This window comes from Carya illinoinensis, chromosome 6, assembly GCF_018687715.1.
Source record: "Carya illinoinensis cultivar Pawnee chromosome 6, C.illinoinensisPawnee_v1, whole genome shotgun sequence".
NCBI lineage: Eukaryota > Viridiplantae > Streptophyta > Magnoliopsida > Fagales > Juglandaceae > Carya > Carya illinoinensis.
In genome coordinates this window covers 32646167-32666767 of record NC_056757.1, presented here as the reverse complement: position 1 = coordinate 32666767, position 20601 = coordinate 32646167, and the positions used below count along the sequence as shown (strand labels likewise).

General features: G+C 34.2%; 1 protein-coding gene across 1 annotated transcript; it reads right to left on the bottom strand.

Moving 5' to 3' along the window:
• Window positions 1-13940: 13940 nt before the first annotated feature.
• LOC122312777 (protein FAR1-RELATED SEQUENCE 8-like) lies at window positions 13941-14486 on the bottom strand. The gene is made up of 2 exons (XM_043127430.1): window positions 14276-14486; window positions 13941-14233 (listed from the first exon to the last, which is right to left on the bottom strand). The coding sequence occupies exons 1-2, from the start codon at window positions 14484-14486 to the stop codon at window positions 13941-13943; spliced, it is 504 nt and encodes a 167-aa protein (XP_042983364.1).
• Window positions 14487-20601: the final 6115 nt, after the last annotated feature.

Below are 20601 nucleotides of genomic sequence, written 5' to 3'. Positions count from 1 at the left end.
CAAGAATCATGTAGTAAATATGGGACTTGGTTCCATTATGTAATTTTTCATTTTATGAACAATATTATTTTAATGAAAATCTTAGGTATTCTGATGTTTTTCTCATATTGATATGCACCTTAATTTAATTTTGAGAAAATTCATCAGTGTTGGACCAAGAATAAAAATAGGGTTTATTCATTAAGAAATTGTTGCCACATAAATTATGATATTTAAGAAATAAATACATAGTAATATATGGAAAGGTAATACTCGTCAATAGAGGACTTATCACCATGATTCATGTACTTATACTTATTATAGATTATCGATGGGTTTAAGATAAGACATTAGATTAGAAGTGTTGACCAAGTGGGAAAATATTGACCGTTTCTCTCGAAGACCGTTCGTAGGAACGAGTCTCCAGCTCCCCTTGATTTTAGGAGCTCTTGAAATGGTCTACATCTGAGTCTTCATCATGTTTGTAGAACGTTGGAACTGCCCATGATAAACTGAACACGTGGGACACGTAGCCACCAAAGCTTGATGGAAGCTTTGGCTATAAATAGTATGGTTTGGTCCCTAAACTCACTCAACTCAATCCTTTCAGTCTTACACCATCTAAATAGAGTGAGTAGAGCTTGAAAGTACCAAAACCTGAGAGAGAAACAGTGAGAAAGTGTGAATAAGCATCAATGGCTGGAGGTACGATTCCTTGTTTATTTTCAATTTTGATTCTTATTAAGTGTTTAATTCCGGATTATAGAATCATTATTAACTTACATGAACACCAAGAACAAAATGATGAACACTCAAGAACAAAGTAAAATATTTAAGAACTTGAATGAACAAAAGGTAACAAATCAATTAATGATTTATGGATTGCACAATAGTTGAAATAAACTTCATGAATTGATAACTTGGTAAAAACAATGATAACAACAACTTGGATTCATGAATTGCTCCAAGTTGCAAGATCAAGATAAATGAATCACATCTATTCACGAATTGCAAGGTGTGATCCTCTCTTTGGGATTCACGAATTGCACCCAAAAAGTTCAAGTGCCTGGCACCGATTGTTGATCTCCTAAACAAAATAATCATCCTCTAGGGAATTTGCCAAAAGATGTAAATGTAAGGACTAAGGGTCCTATTTATAAGGATTACAACTTGGAAACCCTCGATAGGTCCATTGAAAAATAAATAATTAAATTAAAATAAATAATAAGCAATAACATAGTTGACATGGGCCAAGTTGACCCATGGCATGCACGAGTCCATGGGTGGGCTAGGTTGGCCCTTCTCTTCATGGGGTCCTACAATAAAGGCACCATGTTCGTGAGAAATAAACCAGGCAAACAAAGGTGAGAGACGATTTACCAGAATTTTGGAGCAAACCTTATAAATAACCGAGCAAAGACTAATGGGACGGAATTTATCAAAACTTCCTAGATTTTCAACTTTAGGAATAAGAACCAAATAGGAAGCAGTGTAAAACCGAGGCAGAACACCCCCTCTAAAAAACTCAGCCACAACATCAAGCACATCATTACTAACAATGTGCCAGTAGGATCTAAAGAAACCCGAGTTGAAACCATCCTGTGCCGGACAGCTATCCATAGGAATGGACCAAAGAGCGTCATAGACCTATTGAATCAGTGAAACTATACACAAAGCAATATTATCCTCTTCTGTGATAATGTGATCAATCAGACCACCAAGATCCGGGAGAGCTATACATGGACGAGCCTCAAAAAATTTATGTAAATAATCTACAGCTCTTGCATGGATCTGTTCAGGTGAAGTAAGCATAGTCCCATCCCCAAGCCGCATCTTATTGATAAGGAACCAATTCTTCTTACTTGCAGCACGGAAAAAACCAATATTCACCTCACCTCACCCTTTTGCAACCAAGTCTATTTCGCTTGCTGAGCCAAATGAGTCTCTTCCCTCTCCATCCAAACCGATAATTCCAATTGAGAAACCAACAAATCCGACTCCAAGTCAGCCAAATAGACAGCTTGTAAATCGGACTCTAGCCCTTGGATACGAGCTTCCAACTATGCAATATGCACCTGTGTCTGCCCAAAAACCTGTTTATTCCACACTTTCAATGCAACTTTCAACCTTTTAAGCTTGCCAGCCAATCTAACAAGACCCGAACCATTGGACTCCTCCAACCAAACCCGTGAAACAAGTTCCATAAAACCTTCATGCGAAGTCCACATTTGTTGGAATTTAAAGGATGGATAACCATACGGTGCTGCGCTCCTTTCCAAAGTTATGACCGTCAGAGCATGACCTGAAGAAGTACGGGGAAGGTATTGAAATGAAGCTTCTAAGAAAAAATCCATTCCTTAAAATTTAAAAGGACACGGTCAAGCTGCACCCAACTATGAGTGAGATTTTGATGCCCATTACACCAAGAAAAGGAATTAACAGTGTAACTCATCTCCACGAGACCACAATGATCCAGACAAGCATTAAAGTCATCCATAGCAGCAGCCAAACGAGGATGACCACCACATCTTTCACCATCATGCCGAATTATATTAAAAATCACCCATAACAAACCACGACTCTGAACAATTGAAAGCTTCTAAGTGACTCCATAAACGACATCTCTCTTGGTAGTTACATTTAGCATAAACAAACGTCAAAAACACCAGTTGCAGATTCTCAACAATGCGCACAGTAACATGTTGCTCACTCATACTATCAACAACTAGGCTCATCTCATTCTTCTACATAAACCATAGTTTTCCACCAACCTCAATGTTAGAACCACAAGCATCAAAATCAAGTCGATGTCTTCACCACTATAATCTAGAAACATTTAACATAGGCTCAGCTGAAACAAGAACTTTAGGACAGAACCAAGTAGCCAACTTCCGTAATTGTTTCCTCGATGTGCCTAAACCATGAACTCTCCAATAAAAATAAGAACTCATCATAAGTCAAGGTGAGAGGGTTTGCTTACAACCCTAGTAGAACCCCGTCTTTTAATGTCCTTTCTCTTCTTAATAGACCCAAGCAACAAACTACTATTAGACATATTATCCTTATCACAAGACAACGACTGTAAACCAACCTCAGATTCAAAATCTGAACAAACCTGGACATCATCCAGTGCTGTGTCATGGTCTACGATGGGTGCATGTCGAGACAACTCCACCACCAAACTATCAATCCGAGCTCCTTCTGTAGGCACCTGCTGTGAATGTATTTCCATGTTCAAAGAGAAATCATCATTTTCCTGCAAAACTGGGCTTGAAGGAACACAAGCCTCCAACACCATCTTGCCTTTATTATCACGTGTATCCATATCACTGAGATAAGTGGTCTCGACATTATTCACCATGCACTCCTCAAGAACATTTGGTTCACATTGGGCTCGAGCAACAAGATCAGGAAAAGTTATATTATCTTCATTCAAAGGTTCCTCCGGAGCATCAACTGGGACGTGCGGTTCAGACGACTGAGCAACATGCAACGTATCAGGGACTACAACCTCCCCAGCCAGGGTTTCTGGGACAACCTTTGTTCCTTCTATCGAAGGTATCAAATTATTTCCAACATCCTTATAGATCTCCTCAATCACCAAGTCCCGAGATTGCCGAACCCACACCTTCTTAACTTTCCTTCCAACTTTCAGATTCTTAGAAACTGGATCACTTCTATGCGTTTCTTTTTTGCATGTCTTCAAATTGTGACCTTGGATCTTGCAGTTCATATAATATGCAGAGAGTGTTTCATAAATAGCTCCTTGACAGAACCACTGCGGATTCATCGGCGTACCAATCCACACTCCTAATAATGGCTCTCTAGAAATATCCATCTCAATGCATACTCTAGCCCATCGGTACGAGTAGCACACCGTGTAGGGTTATCACGTTTAAGAAATTTGCCCAAAGGAGCAGTGATGTTGCGGAGAAAAGATTCATGGTAGAAATTATGGGGAAGGCCCATCCTATTGATCAAACGGGAACCCTAGCAGGTTCGACATCTTCATGAAATTCATTAGTCTAGTGAAAGACATGATAGTATGCACCAACTATGTCACATGCATCCTTGGCAAAGGCTTTCAGAAAATCCTCTTCTGTAGACAAGTGTATGAAGACACGCCTCAACTTTCTCATGGCAGAAACAATAGGTTGAGTTTTTACCCACCAACGAGAATGTATAAACGAACAAATGGCATCAAGAGAGGGCCTTTCACGTAGGAATTTCAAAATCAGAGAGAACTTGAAAGGCATAGCAGATTGATCAATCTCCTTTTTAGAGAAAAGCACACAGATCGCCCCATCCACAGACGTTGGGGCACGAAACGAAACAGCCACCTTCGGGATCGGTTGTAGGGAGTCAGAAACCATGTTAGCAAATGCACATTGTAATATCCTCATTTTACGTGTATTTTTATTGAGTGATTTTATTTAAATTATTATAATTAGCAATTTTCTTATTTTAAATTAAAGGTGATTTTTGTAATATTATTTTATGATTTTTAAGTGGTGAAATTATTTTAACGTGCTTTCTTGCTATTTATTATTATATTATATTTTCACTACTTTTTAATTTAAATTAGTTTATTTTTTGGCTTTAAAATTATTGTGTTTTTGGATCTTATTATTTTATTTTATTTTATCACTACATTTGAATTATTTAATTTAATTTACTATTTTGAAAATAATTTTCGTTGGATCAGTTTCTTAACTCAAGTTGTGAGGACTGGATCTCACTTTCTTTTCCTTCATTTTTATTTTTTCCTTTTTATTTTATTTTCTTTTTATTTTCTCCTTTTTCTTTTTCTTCTTTTTCTTCCCATTTTCCCCCCAGCCCGTGCGACCCATTCCTCCCCTTTCCCCCTGTTGTTTTTTTTTTGTCCCACCGTCCAGCGGCCGTGCTTCCCACTGCCCCTCCCACCGCCCCTCCCATTCTCTTCCCCTCCGACTGGTGAACACCCCCCTCCATTTTTAGACCACCTAGTGCGACCGTTAGCCACCACAAGCTCCTCCAAGCCGCGACATCTTTTTGCTCTAGCTCCACAGTCGCTCTACCTCTGGCCACCATTTCTTCACCACTTCATCACTGACCTCTTGCCGACCTAACCCCCCTTTTCCAGCTCTGATCCGCTACCGGAGCAACTATCACGAGCTAAACTCTGTTTGGGTCATTTTTGACTTCCACCGCCATTTTCGCCGCCACCCACAGCCAACCACCACTTCCATTAGCTTCATCAACACCTCTAAGCCATTCCCTATCAATTGCAAGTCTTAGTTTGTCCCCATTCAAAAGTGGGTATTTTGTGACCCATGGCCACAGTATATTTTGCATTGTTACGTTGCATTTCTGCCACCTTTTGCAGCTCCTTGATTATTTAAAAAATATTTTATAACGCAGTAAGTATTTTCTAAACTTTCTTTAAGATTTAAATATATTTTTGCAATAACAATAATTGTGATTTGGTTAGTTGTGCATGACTGAGTCCGAGGAGTCGGGGGTCGGTTGGATTGGAGGACGGAGTTGTGTATATAATTGTTTGATGTTAATTGATGTTGGAAATTGTTGTTGTTGGTTATTTTTGGTATCTTGTCGTGAGTATTGCATAGTGCATGCATGTTCATGTTTGAAAAGGAAAACGGGGTTTTTATGTAATTGCATGCATGTACATGTGTTGGAAATTGAAAACTGGGTTTTCAAGCGAGAAATGATTTTGGGTATATTTGAATGATTGGATTGACTGGTTTGAGTTAAAGGTACTGTAGGGATGGTGGTAAGCAGGGATGGTGGTAGAGTTCCACCTGCGGTGCACACGTAGGGATGGTAGTAGAGTCCCGCCTGCGGTGCAAGCGTAGGGATGGTGGTAAGCAAGGATGGTGGTAGAGTCCCGCCTGTAATTCCAGCCTATAGTGCTCTGATGGTTTGGTTAATGAGCCATTTTTTGAGAAAATTGCGAGACTTGGATATGTGGGCCATTTTCTGGAAAAATGACAGTTGTTTTAATGGATTGGGTTTTTTGGGCCAAAATGGAATTTTGGCATGCTTGTAAAATTGGTTATTTGGGGAAATGATGATTTTTGGAACATATGCATATGGCATCATGTTCATGCATTTAGTTATTGCTCGAATGTATTTTTATCTTGTGGTTCTTTTGGATTAGTACTTACCTGCGGTACCGTCTTTGGTACCGTAGATTTTGATACATAGGACGAGAAGGCTGAGCCCGAGAAGGCAGCTTCGCCGGAGGAGTGATCGGGGATCACTCATGGATTGTGATTTATTTCCTGTTTTGTTTATTGTATTTTATTTGTATTATATTTATGCTGTTAATTGTAATATTTTTGGTACGCTTATTTTTAAGTGAACTTTTATTAAAACAAATTCTGGTACTTAGTCAATTGACTTTTATTATCCACTGCGATCTTTTATTATACACGTGTTGCATGTACACACACTTGGCACTTGGCGATAGGATGCGTGACCCGTATTGTCATCATCTTGATGCCTCGATTTCCACGTGTTCGTAGGTGGGAGTTGGAGGCATCACAGGTGGTATCAGAGCAGTTTGACTCTAGGCAAAACCACATGTCTCATAGTTGCGGTACCAGAAACTTTTAAAGGCTTGATTTGAAATTATTTAATTTAATTTGAATTGTTTTTATTTAATTTGATTTGATTTTATTCGTTTTGAAATGATTTTATTAAATTTGATTTTGATTTACGTAATTTGATTTTAATTTATTTGTTTATTTTATTGTATGTTATTTTATTTTCGGTGGTATTATTCTATTTTATTTTATGTTGTTTTGTTGTATTTTAATTTATTTGACTACGTTATTTTGTATTTGTTTATTTAGTATTTGTCTATTTTCAAGAATGAGGCCTCACTAAGATTAATTTAAACTAAGTTTAGGATAAATAATAAATTTATTAATATGGATCCCAAAGTTTTTTATTATATATATTATGCTTCTTACTATGAAATCCAAAGTGAAAATACAAGAAAAATATTTTAAGATTGATGATGTATATGAAAATTAGTTTAGAGGTTTTACACTATAGACTTCATTGAGCAAGAAAAAAAATTATTTAAGGTCTCAATTATATTATTATATACTTAATGTGACACGAAAGTATCTAGATTTTACATGAAACTTAATAAATTAGATTACACACTAGAATGTAAGATTTCCTTCTAAAAGATCACTTGATAGAATTTATGAAAAAAAAAATGAATTCTAAATTTTTCATTACAAAAATAATAATGGATGAATATTATTTTAACATTACAAAGAAAAGTGAATTCTAAATTTTTCATTACAAAAATAAATATGAAACATATATTAAATTGTGTTTTAGAATTTTATTTTTACACGTATGTAGCAAATTATTGAGATCTAGTTTTATATATAGTTATGTTTTCTAAATTTTTAATCTCTTATTTATTTTTTATAAATGTGTCACATGATAGAAAAGTTGGCCCCTCCTAAAATAAGTTGTTGGTTCTGCCACTGGATAAGATGATTTTTTATGAAAAATAAAAGTTGAATAAAATATTGTTAGAATATAAAATTTTTAATTTTATTATTATTTTGAGATTTAAAAAAGTTGAATTAGGATATGAAAAAATTGAATTGTTTATTATATTTTGTGTGAAAATTTGATAAAATTGTAATAATCAGATAAGATGTTCTCCGAATCCAAACGAGGCCTAAGTGATGATTTTACAAAAACAAAGTCAACGCTCGATTTGAGTAGTTAATAATTCAGATTAATTTGTATTCACAAATGAACTTATTTAAATCCAAATTTAACTGAGTAGAATTTAAGGCTTTGTTTCAGTAATGAGATAATTTCAAATACTTTCATTCCTAAAAATCATTCAAATACAAAACTTTTAAATTTCAAAATTTTAAGCTTTTCATCTCAAACACAATAGCCAATAAAAATCTCCCAAACTTTCCAATAAAACACAAAAACAAGATAATTTTTTCAAATTTTGAAACAAAAATAATATTAAAAATAATATTCAAATAATTTTTTAATTTTATAATATTTTTATTCAATTTTTTCTTTAATTTTTTTTTTCAAAATCCAATAAACCATCTTAACTCAAACTATTCACAATGGAGGATTTCTACAATGGAGGAGTTAATATTGGTCTGGCTCAAACTAGGGCCCAAGGCCCATCGTCCATAAATGATAACTATTCAAAGGAGTCGTGTGGTCTAACACATGCCCTAACCGCCCTGATTATTGGGAGGGATAACCCTCAGCCTATGAATATGGATGACATGTTGATTAGATAATTTCGATACATAAGGGATAAGCCTTCTAATGGTTAAAACATTGTGTAAAGTTAACCAGTTTATGGTATTCATCTAATGTTCTCTACGCCTATATATAGGGGCAACAGGTAACCCTCAAATTATCTGATTGAGCATTCTCGAATTATTATCCCTCATTTATTGCTGACTTAAGTATTAGAGGTGTTACAAGCACACCGTATTGCTTACGTAACGATTTTCAAGTTAACGATCACGACTATTGGTGGGACACGTCCTTTATACACAAATTATTTCACTATTATCCATAAAATTATTAGATATTCTAAATATCAAAACTAACCCTAAATCAACAGTCTAACATCCTTGTTTTCTACAAGAATAAAGCTAGGGATCCCGCTAGGAGCTACCGCTCCCAGTTTTTTTTCTTAGTGATTAAGAAAATATTATTTAATATTATTGTAAATTTTATTTTTAAAAAAATATTTAAAAGTATTAAAAATTGATGTGAAAAGAAATTTTAGCCTAGTGGGAGCCCCAACAGTGACTCTAGAAGCGTCCTTTCTACAACCCTACTCAAATTACAGAGTTAAGTCGGTCCTAGAAGATTAGTTAAGTGAATGGGTCAAGTCAAAGGGGGCGGCGATGAACTATCTAATAAATTAATAATACACAGACTAATAATGTACATATAAGTTTTCTAAGTTAGACATATAATCAACTTTTCTAAGTTTTATTTAATTTAATTTTATTTTTTAAACTTTACTACTCATCATCTCTATACACTATATACCACACTTATTTTTTTCGTTTTTAATTATTTTTTTGTTTTATTCTTTTTAAACTAATTGAATTATTCTACTCATCATCCATATACCACATATTTGATAAGAGAAAAAAAAAAGTGTGGTGTGAGAATAATGAGTAAAATTTTCTATTTTTAAATCAATTCGTAATCCAAATAAAAAAATTATACTTATCATTTTTACATCACATATAATTTTTTAATTTTTAATTTTATTTTTCTTATCAAATATTTGATAAGCAAAAGAATTCAATTAATAAAGAATCAAATTAAAAAATTAAAATAAGTGTGTTACCTAGGATGACGAATAGGAAAGCTATTCCAAAAGTTTTGTACACTTGATTATCAAAAACGCCGGATGGAGTCGCAAGGCACAAACGGAGCATACGGCTTGATGATGTGGTAACCTTCTTTATGGAACGGCATCGTTTCTGGGTGTGGAGAAATGGTGCCGTTTTGTTCTTTCTTTTGGCCCGATAATCCCCTCCCCCCCATCCCTTCACGATGCTTCCCTCAATTTTCTCCTCAGACCCATTTTCCCCTCAACAGCCCGAAGCTCTTGTCGGTTCTCTCATCTCAACCCTTCCCTCAGTAGCCGCAACCCTCTCTCACACAGCAGGGCCAGAAGAAGTCTCTCGGTTGTCTCTCAGCCCTCCCTTGACACAACCGTCTCACCCATTTCGACAATATGTAAAATATTAGGGCATAATATTTATAGGGATTTTACACCGTTTTTTATATTCTATTTTTTCGTCTGTTATTTTGTTTCATTGCACTTATTTGATTTCATAGATATTAGTTTGAAATCTGGTATTTGAGATTTAGGTTTTTAATTTCTAGTATCTCATATTTGAGCTTGTGAAATCTATATATCCAAAATAGTGACATATAGATGCCCTAGTTTAGCGTGGTGCATAGTTGCTGCTAATCTATATTTTTCCAAACCCTTGTATACCAAATGCCCTAATTTCTCTCGATCTGAAATCTTCAACTGATTGAAAACACTCTTTTTTTTTTTTTTTTTCTAAATCTCAATCTCTAATTTCTGTTTTTTTTTTTTTTTTGTCCTTCCCTTGATTTCATGAGAATTTTAGTGTAATTGAAGTTTTTTTCTTGTATGTAAATCTAATGATATGCCACTGTGTTGAGAAATACTCACACGCTGTCGCCATTAAGTAATCTATTGGGTTTCATATGTATATTTGTCTACTTGTTAGTTCTTGAGTTTTGTATTTTAATAGCCTTGCAGATAGAAGTTTAGCATGTTCTTTCTCTTTTAGCTCTTAGTTTGTCACTTTCAACTTAACAAGGAGAGATTATTAGTGATAAAATTGTGGACTTCTATAGTTTTGGAATCACTTATCATAAAAAATAAAAATAAAAACCAAGGAATTTCAGCAACATAACTAATACCAAAGAATTAGCTGATTATCCCTATCATGTGGAATTTTAGCACGTATGTGTTTTGATATGTGTACCTTTCTATTATGCCTATATCATATGTTTGAATGTCGTCGTCATCATCATTGTTTTCTTCATCATTTGATATACGTAATTTGGGTCAACCATTGTGCTTCTGTGAGCTTGATGCTACATTGCGATATACGTAATCCAAAACGACCATTTTTTGGGTCAATCATGTGGAATTGAGCTTGATATACGTAATCCAAAACGATCATTTTTTGGCTATCCAAAGTACAATACAAAGGTAACTACATGACTTGTTTATGTAACATATTTAATAAATTGATTAATATGATGTGTAGATCTAACATTCTTTAGCCTATGTATAAAATAATAAAGGATTACCTTACTACAAGTATTTCAAGTGGGCAGATAGTGATCAATGCATAGAGTTGGATCTACAAGCAAGACTAAATGAAGTGGAAAGGAAGGAGAAGGAGGTTGAGAAGAGACTCGGCGATCTTGAGAAGAGACTCGGCTATATCGAGAAGGTGGAGATTGAGCTCCGTAAGAGAGTGGCTGAGATTGAGAAGAGAGATATGGTGCAATCCATTAGAGATGAGGCATTTTTGAAGGAGTTGGTGCTTCTTGGGCAAGAAGCCAGAATAAGACGCTCATGCACGCTACTTTAGGTGTATTGGGCTTTTGTAGTTGGTGTTTTTTTTTTTTTTTTTTTTTTTAAACTTAGTGACTTAGTAGTGGTGTAGTTGGTGTATGTAGTTTAAATTTTAGAAGTTTATTTAGAATGTAATGTAAATGCAATGTAAATATTGGATTTGATGTTTAAATTGTGGGGAAATTGCCTCTTTTTTTTTTTTAAATATTATGCAACTACTCCAGTGGGGTTAATGCATGATCTTATTCTTGTAATCAATATGGGGTTAATGCAAGATCTTGCAGCATTGATGCTGCTACTTTTATCACATTACCTCTTCCCTTTTCATAAGAACATTTTGAGTCTGTTGTTGTTGCTTTCTTGAGGGGGTGTTATTTGCTATTGCAGGTCATGGAGTTTCTCAAGTCACTGGTAACATTGAAAAAATCAAGTGCTCTATAAATATTTTATAGGATGTCAAAGAAGATATTACTCTAACATACGTATACAGTAAAGACAACCTACATAATTTTTTTTTAAAATCTTATTAGATGATATCATAATTTTACATTTCCTATAAGTTTACATTTCCAAAACACACATACGTTCACCTGTAATAGTGCGATCCATTATGCTTGTCTAGAAAACACATATGCATGTTAAGTAATATTGCTTTTACAATTTTCACTAAAAGGAATAAATCAACTATCCAGAAATCTCCTAAAATCAAGTCTCCAACATTCAATTCTCCAAAAATCAAGACTAAGACAAATAACGATAGTCTCATCAAATCTTCTGTAAAACTTGCACGTCAAGTGCTTTACAATTGTTCCAAGATGAACATACAAAATAACAAGACTATTAACATTCTCGACTCTTTAACATTTTCTCCAAACTGTCATGCCTTGTCCATTGAAGCTATAATTTCTTCAATTGTGTTGGTTCTCATTGCACCGATTGTGTTCCATCGAACCCATCCTGCACCGGCTGTGATCAATCCAACTCAGATTGCATCTATAAGGATTAACTTGTAAATATTAATGTAATGTAAATATTACGAGTAAATATTCAATATGTAATGATATATTGCATTGTCTTGACTTCCATAGACCGTTTCTCGATGTTGGGTTCCACTATGGTTAAAAAGTGAGCTATCTCAAACAAGCTGTCCATGAATAACAAATTTCAAAGTATTATTACTCCAATGGTTGCTTCTTCCATATGCAAGCAACATGTCAAATCTAAAAATATAACAAATAATATACGTGCACTTCTCCAGGACTGGTGATATATACTTCTGATGGCCCAAATAAATTCCTGCAAGTGTTCATGACTGGTGTATCTCCTTCATCTCATTAAAAATAAGGCAATCAAGTCAAAATACTAGTTCGATAAGTTTACATTATAATTCTAACACACACAAACATGTTTATTTTTAATTTTCCCTAAAAACATGCACCTGTTTACGTTTCCCTCTGACTGGTGCTTTCTTCTGTTTGGTTTTAACTTTCCGCATATTTGTCTCCATCCTGGATGCTCTTCTCAGAGATGGGGGTCTTCCTTTCCTTTTGACAACAAGTGGACTTTTGACTTGTTGTGAACTACCAACTGCAGTTGTGTCCAGGATCATTGCACTAGTATTCGAACCTGATTGGGTCAAAGATAAAATAAAATTAAGAACTAGTTAAGGAAATTAATATGAACAAAATTCTTCACCTTCTGACCTGTTTGGATCAAAATGGGGGGTGTGGGTTCTCACGGTAGAAGTTAGTCATCTGATGTATCATTTTCTTTGCATCTTCAAATTGCTCATTTGAAAATGTTGCATAAGTTATCATCTGATAACACATGTTCAACAAAATTGAGTATCCATTTCCACCTACACTTTGATCCCCTGCGTCATAGCTACTGTGGATTAATGTGTATCTCCTTTTGATGTCCTTCCTCCATCAATCCAAAATGTACTGGTCTGACAATGATTTTACACCGTTAGCTTTAAATATGGCCAAAATATACCTACACAGTATCCCCCTCATCTGAAATAACCCACATGAACACTTTGCACTGCAGTCTTCCTTATTAAATGCCACTGAATAAGTAATCAACTTAGTAAACTCTTCAACACAAACTTTATCTTCTACCAAATAGGTTTTCATTACACAATCCAATCTAAGCAGAGATGGATCGAGATCGAGCACACCAATTACTTGCTGCTAAACTTCCTTAAATTTAGCGTTCGTGTACAACTCTTAAAATTTCTTTTCAATTGGAGATCTAGATACGCAGGGAATCGTGACACTAAATGAGTGGAAGTCCGCACTGTTTTCATTTTCAATTTTCTTCTTCAACGCACTATCAAACTAGTCGACAAACTCCTTCAAGTTTGTCCTCGCATGAATCTAACCGTCGAAAAAAGTATTCATACTCTCGCTACGCTAGGTTGTATTCATTCTAGCCCAAAAGTGCTCTTTAAGGAATACTAGTACCCAATGCTCACGCTCAGCATATAAACTTTTCAATCAGGCATTATCATGTAAGTCATATGTGTTAAGTAACCATCCCAACATGTCTCAAACTCCTCAACAAATTGAGTGTCGTACATACATTTCATCAGGTGACTTTTTAGTCCACTTTTATAGGTAGCATATGACCCAAGCTTCTTGGGGACTTTCTTCAGTATATGCCACAGGCAGAATCTATGTCAACTTTGTGGAAAGACAATAGCAATAGCATTTTTCATTGCTCTGTCTTGATAAGTATTAATAGCTTTTGGAGCTATACCATCCATACACTACAACCAAGTCTGGAATAACTATGTAAAAGTCTCCGTTTCCTCACTGGAAATCAACCCCGCTCCCAATAGAATTGATTGCCCGTGGTGATTTACACCAACAAATGGTGCAAAGGGCATCTCATATCTATTTATCAGGTATGTGGTGTCGAATATATCGACATCACCAAAATATTGGTAGGCTGCCCTACTGCATGGATCTGCCCAGAAAACATTCTTTAGTCTCCCGTCATCGTCTAAATCCATTGATGTAAAAAAACTGTTACCCTTGTACTGCATCCTCAAAAAATAATCTCGAAGTGCTCCAGTGTCACCTGCACCGAGACGTAGATGTCATACTTTGTTAATGTAATTACGAGAATCATTTTCCAAAAATGGGAGGTTCTCGAAGCCACCTACACCAATGACAAGAGATCCAAAACTCTTAATCATTTGGATGCCAGCTAAGTCGTTTGTGTCAATGACTCTTTTTATGTCCTCACTCACTTCTCTGTTACATTGAAAGAACTGGGATTTCTGTGGACTGAGGCCGTGATTATGCTCATTATGAACTGTTGTGATCCGCATTTTTCACTCAACTTTTAAGGCATTAATCCTTGCCTTACAGTTCGTTTTTCTTGTCGGACGTGGATTGGCGACATTGAAACCCTTATTTCGGGCCTTCTCACCACAGGCACAACTAAGGGTGACATATCTGATACTTTGATCCTCTCCCATTTCACCTTTTTATGTCATCACCCAAAACCCGCATCTCTTACCACATCCCTTATAATAACTCAGCAAATCTTCAAAAGAATTAAACTACATCCCTGACTGTGGCTCCTCAATTAGATCACCACCATCCATTTGGGGTGATTGTGGATTTGAGGTAGTGCCATCATCGAGTTGCTGTGAATCTGGTGTATTCTCTTTACTTTCCTCATAAACCCTAGAGGAGGTACATGGTGCTTTGGTCTCCCTACAATCGGGTGTATCCTCTCTACCAACTCTTGCGCTTGTTGCAAAACTTGTAGTGATGACAAGAGTCGGAGGTCCCATACCATATTGAAATGGGTAACAAGCATTGTCCATGCCTTGTACATGATGTTGTTCAATATTCAAGGTCAATCTTAGCATTTTCTTTTTTAAGCTCAAAGAGCTTCTAACCAATATGTAGCTTCCAACACGAACCCATCACACAAACAAGAACCAAGAAACAACCCAGAAAAAATTAACAAAAAAATAATTTTTTAACCTTGTAGAGATCGAGCCTATCTTTTGGGCTAAAGATTTGGTGGTTAAAAAAAAAAACAGTTTGTAGTCTAACGAGGAAACTAAATCATAATCCATTTGACCTATCTTAACCAAAATCCGAGCAAGTTGTTCTATTAAACTACTATATTGTCTTAAACACAATCCGAGAAGGTAAATTCTGACTACTATATTGTCTTCTCGTGAATCCCCATCATTATACATGTTTGGTTAGATTGTAGTCTTGTCCAAGAAATTGTATCTCTTGATTGTGTTAGTAGTTGCTAGTAATGCTCCTTTAGGATTTTAATTCCTATTCTAAACTCAATGGTGTCTTTCCCAATTCCCACCACAAGGTCTTATAAACTTGAATTCTATGGCCTGATCATGGGCTATTGATCATTGCCATTGCTTCCCATTACCCATTGCAATGGTAGGGATGCCATACTAAAAAAACAGAGGAAAAAAAGTGAGATCTAGAGCTCCTAAAGCTTTGGGACATCGCAATTAGGGGTGAGTTCAGTCCGGTCCGGGGAGGTTTTGTGGACCGGACCGGACCTGTTCAGTCTAGGGTTTTCCCACCCTGGACCGGACCAAACTCCCTAAGGGTCGAGATGGTCCGGTCGGTCCATTCGGTCCACGATTGACTTTTTTATTTTTATTTTTTTTATCCTATGACATTTTTATTTAATACTTATGTAATTATATTGTGATATATTTAATATATATAGTATACTATTATATATATTAATATATATATATACTAGTAATGTGCTAATACTATTAGTCTATTTGTATATAGTAAATTAGTAATAGTTATTAACTTATTTACTATAACTAATAATACACTAGTACTAATACTATAACTAATAACTATATTTAATAATAGTAATACTATATGTAATATATTAGTATTACTATATCTCTTCAAACACCACATATTTATTAATACTCTATGTCATACTATATTAAATAGAACAATGATAGCCTTACCACTATTTTACCACTCTTTTACCATTTTTTTTAATTTTTTAATTTTTTTAAAAATTTTTCTTTTACTTAATGATTAAGCAAGTGACTATTACTAAAATTATATATTTTTAAAAGTTTTTCTTAATGACTAAGGATGTTAAAAAAATACTTAAAAGAAAAAATAAATAAATACACTACAAGTGGTAAAATATTGGTAAGTGTATCATTACCCTATTAAATAATAGTAATACTCTTATTACTAATACTCTATGTAGTTATAGCGATTTAATACTAACATATTACATATTAAGTTAACTATACTAATACATTATAAATTTATACATATATGATATATTATAATTTATACCATAACTCTTATAATATGTTAATATATTAATATATACTAGTACTATATATTATAGTTAATAGTTATACATTAAACAGTATAATAATACATTGATAATAAATATATATAGTTATAAACTTATAATGATTTAGTTATTATGAATTTACGATTAGTATAACTATATAATAGTACTTGTATTACACTATTAATAATTTAGTATAGCTATATTATATTAGTAATATTAGTTATGTTGAATCAATCAGTTAGTATAACTATTTTCTATATTATTAGTATTAATAATATTAGTATTAGTTATAGCCATATAGCATATATTAGACTTAAGAGTCTTAGACTATATAATAGACTAATAGTATTAGTACAACTGTATAAGTATACTGTATAGCTATATATTAATACTAATTATAGTGAAAAGTATAACTATATAGTAGTATTAATAGTAGACCAATAGTATAACTATATATTAGTATTAGTTATACTGTTATAGTGATTTAATATATTATAATTTCTATAGTATGACACTAGTCCTCTCATTTCGTTAGGGTGAGGTTTTGCTTTAGCTCTTTCTGTTTTTGGGAAGTGCTGGTTTTAGTCTCTAAGGCGTGAGTCTGTAGAGAGTTTGGGACTATGGCAGAAGATCTTACAAGACGTTGGGAATCTCTAAAACTTATAGAAGAAGAACAAGAAGACATTATTCTTCCAGAAGAAGCAGTCTTATCCTCAAACATTAAGGGAGAACTTTGTCTCCTTGGCATGATCTGCAACGACAGAATTGCAAACAGAGAAGCTTTTAAAACTACTATGTCCAAGCTTTGGAACACTGAGGGATGGATCACATTCAAAGAACTAGGAGCAAACCAGTTCCTCATTGAGTTCCAACTATACTCAGACAAGCAAAAGGTTCTGCTCGGAAGGCCATGGTCTTTTGACCGACATCTCGTCTGCATGAAAGAATTTGAGGGAACTCTATCCCTTGCTCAACTATAGTTCCACTCTGAACCTTTCTGGGTTCAAGTTCATAACCTCCATTTCGCTGGTATGAACAAAGAAGTTGGTTTAATAGTGGGGATTGGTCTAGGCAAAGTCCTTGAAGTGGAAGTCTATACAGAGAGTTATGGATGGGGTTGTTTCTTAAGGATTAAGTCTGAAATCAACATCACTAAGCCTCTCCCAAGAGGCCGTTTCTTGAAGATTGGCAGCAAACAGTACTGGCTCTCTTTCAAATACGAAAGATTTTCCATGTTTTGTTTCAAATGTGGGTGCCTACTACATGCAAAAGGGAGCTGAACAGAAAGGCCATCAGAGCATCAAGCAAAGGAGCAATATGGGCAATGGCTTCGAGCTAGTCTGTTTTCAGCTAAAAGAGTTTTTCTCAAGAAGTACGGTGGATCAATGGACCAAGAGCACAGTAGTTCATCTTGGAGAAGAAGCACAGAGGAGGAAGGAGACTGCAGCCCCTGTCATGGTGAGGCCATGTCAAAGTCAGCAGCTGAGGCACCTACCCTAACAGTGGCAGGAGGAATTAAGGGAGTCAACTAGGACCATGAAGGTGCGACCCATACCGAGGAAGGCCTGAAGATGTCAGAATCAGGTAACCCTCTTGGTCTTAGAGATCACGTGATATACTCCTTACATGAACCCCATACTCTAGCTCATGTTAGAATTTCAAAGGATCCACCCACACTTCGTGATTAGCCCATACCCTTACACCCTATAGCCCCTCCTGTTGATGATGTAGTAATGCTTATTTTTGAGACTACTCCTTCAAATGGTCTACAAAAGTCAAACAAAGGGGCCAACACTCCCAAGAATACCCTAAGAATAAAGAAAACTCCTCCTGCCAGCCTGTCACAGGCAAAACATGGAAGAGGAAAGCTCGATCCTTCTCATCCCCCCTCTCTGAAGTTACAAACACAACCAATGATCCCCCTTTGGTCACCAAAACAAAGAGGACTTTTAATGGAAGGGTTAACACCCGTGCAAACATGGCCCATAAGAAACAGAAAATTCTGCTCCAACAAGACATGATTTCAACTCAAACTACATTGGTGGAGGCTGCAGTGCAGCCCCACCTTCCCAAATGAACTGCTTGAGCTGGAACTGTAGAGGGCTTGGGAACCCTCGTACAGTCCAGGAACTACACCTTTTGGTGAAAACAAAGCAGCCCCATTTGGTTTTTCTCACATAAACCAAATGCTCACGAGGCAAAATGGAAAGAATTAAGACAAGACTGGGTTTGGATAGTTATTTCAGTGTAGACAGCAGAGGTAGAAGTGAGGGTATAGCCTTATTGTGGAATGATAATGGAATGGTAGAGGTGCTTAATTACACTAACTGGCACATCTCAGTACTGGTAAATCACCCATCTGACTCTTTCAAATGGCAAGTCACAGGTTTCTATGGCCATATTTTACAAACTAAATGTTACTATTTAAATAATGTGGATGTTATACTTGAACACTTAATATTATTTCTTATAAAACACTTCATTTTTTATTTTTATATATTTAATTTATTATAATTAGTAATCGAAGAATAACAAATTTAAGAAACTATACAATTATATTATAAACATAATGTGTTTTTGAGAAAAAACAATGTCACAAGATATTCTGTCTAAGACAATTAGACCGTCACCTATAATATAGGAGAATGCTAATATGCCGCTTGAGTTTGTTCTCTTACGTTGACCATTCATGTATTTAATTTCTTTTATTTAATGATTAAAAAAATGACTTTTAGTATGTTGAGATATTATTTTAAAAAAAATATATTTAAATAGATTAAAAAAATAAAAAATAAAATAAAAAAATAAATTTGTGCTAGAAGCAACCTAGCACTACTCTATAATATATGTTCGTTAAATACACGTTCCATTGTGTCCACAAAGAATTTACGCGGCTGTCACGGAGATTTTTCCTTGCGCCTTACATGTTTTGGTCCAATTCATGACTTTTCGTAAAAATATTTGGACTCTTGACTAATGAGTGTTATAGAGTTGTCTTTAGAATTTTTGAACCGTCCAATTTGGGTTAGTCAAGTCTAGAGAATCAATATTTGAATTACTCTACATAAATTATTTTCTTTTTTATAATTCTTTTACAACTTTATATAAGAATAAAAAGTCATGACAATTTTAAAGTTACAAAAAGATAACTTAGTTTTTTTTCAATCAAGTGGTATTATCACATTAATCCATAGTAAAATGAACTGTAAAACTAGAGGATTGACAGGTTCACAAAGATATCTCATTAAAATAAAGTTTGTAAATTGATGCGATTTAAATTATTTTTATTATAAAATAAATCTAATATATCACAATAAATCATATCAGTTTGTGACATTACTTTCACAAATTTTTTTATAAATCAAGCATATCTTAAAATAATGGTATTTGCATCATTATTTGGGAAAAAGAAAGAACATAACATCGTGTGTTGACAATGAAATTTTAGTTTAAGAACATAGAATTAGAACTATAAATGAGTAAAATTTAGGTGAGCTATGGTTGATTAAACTCAACTTGTTTATATTAAAATTGTTCAAAATATAATATCAATAATTAAATCTAATTATTTCTTTTAAGTTTTTAGAATAAATAACGATTTCAAATAAAACTTAGACTCTACAGTCTATCATATTTAACTGAAGAAAATGTTTGAAAATGAGTTTGGGCCACATGTAAGTGAGAATGCTAAGAATATAATAGAAATAATTAAAATTTACATATTATCAGCAGTTTAAAATTTTTAAATAAATGATGATTTTACAAAATCTAAGTTAGATCTCAATTTGAGTTGTTAATAATTAAGATGAATTTATATTCACAAATGAACATATTTAAATCCAAAATTAACTCAGTAGAGTTTAGGCTTTATTTTGGCAATGAGGTATTTTCAAAATATCTCATAATTTCATTCGTAAACATCACTCAAATTTAAAATATTTTTAAATTTTAAATTTTTTTATCTAATCATTATCAAAACACAAAATCCAATAAATCTTTCACATACTTTCCAATAAAATATAAAAATAATACAATTTTTCAAATTTTCAAATAAAATTAAAATTAAAAAATATATTCAAATAATTTTTTAACTTTATAATATTTTAATT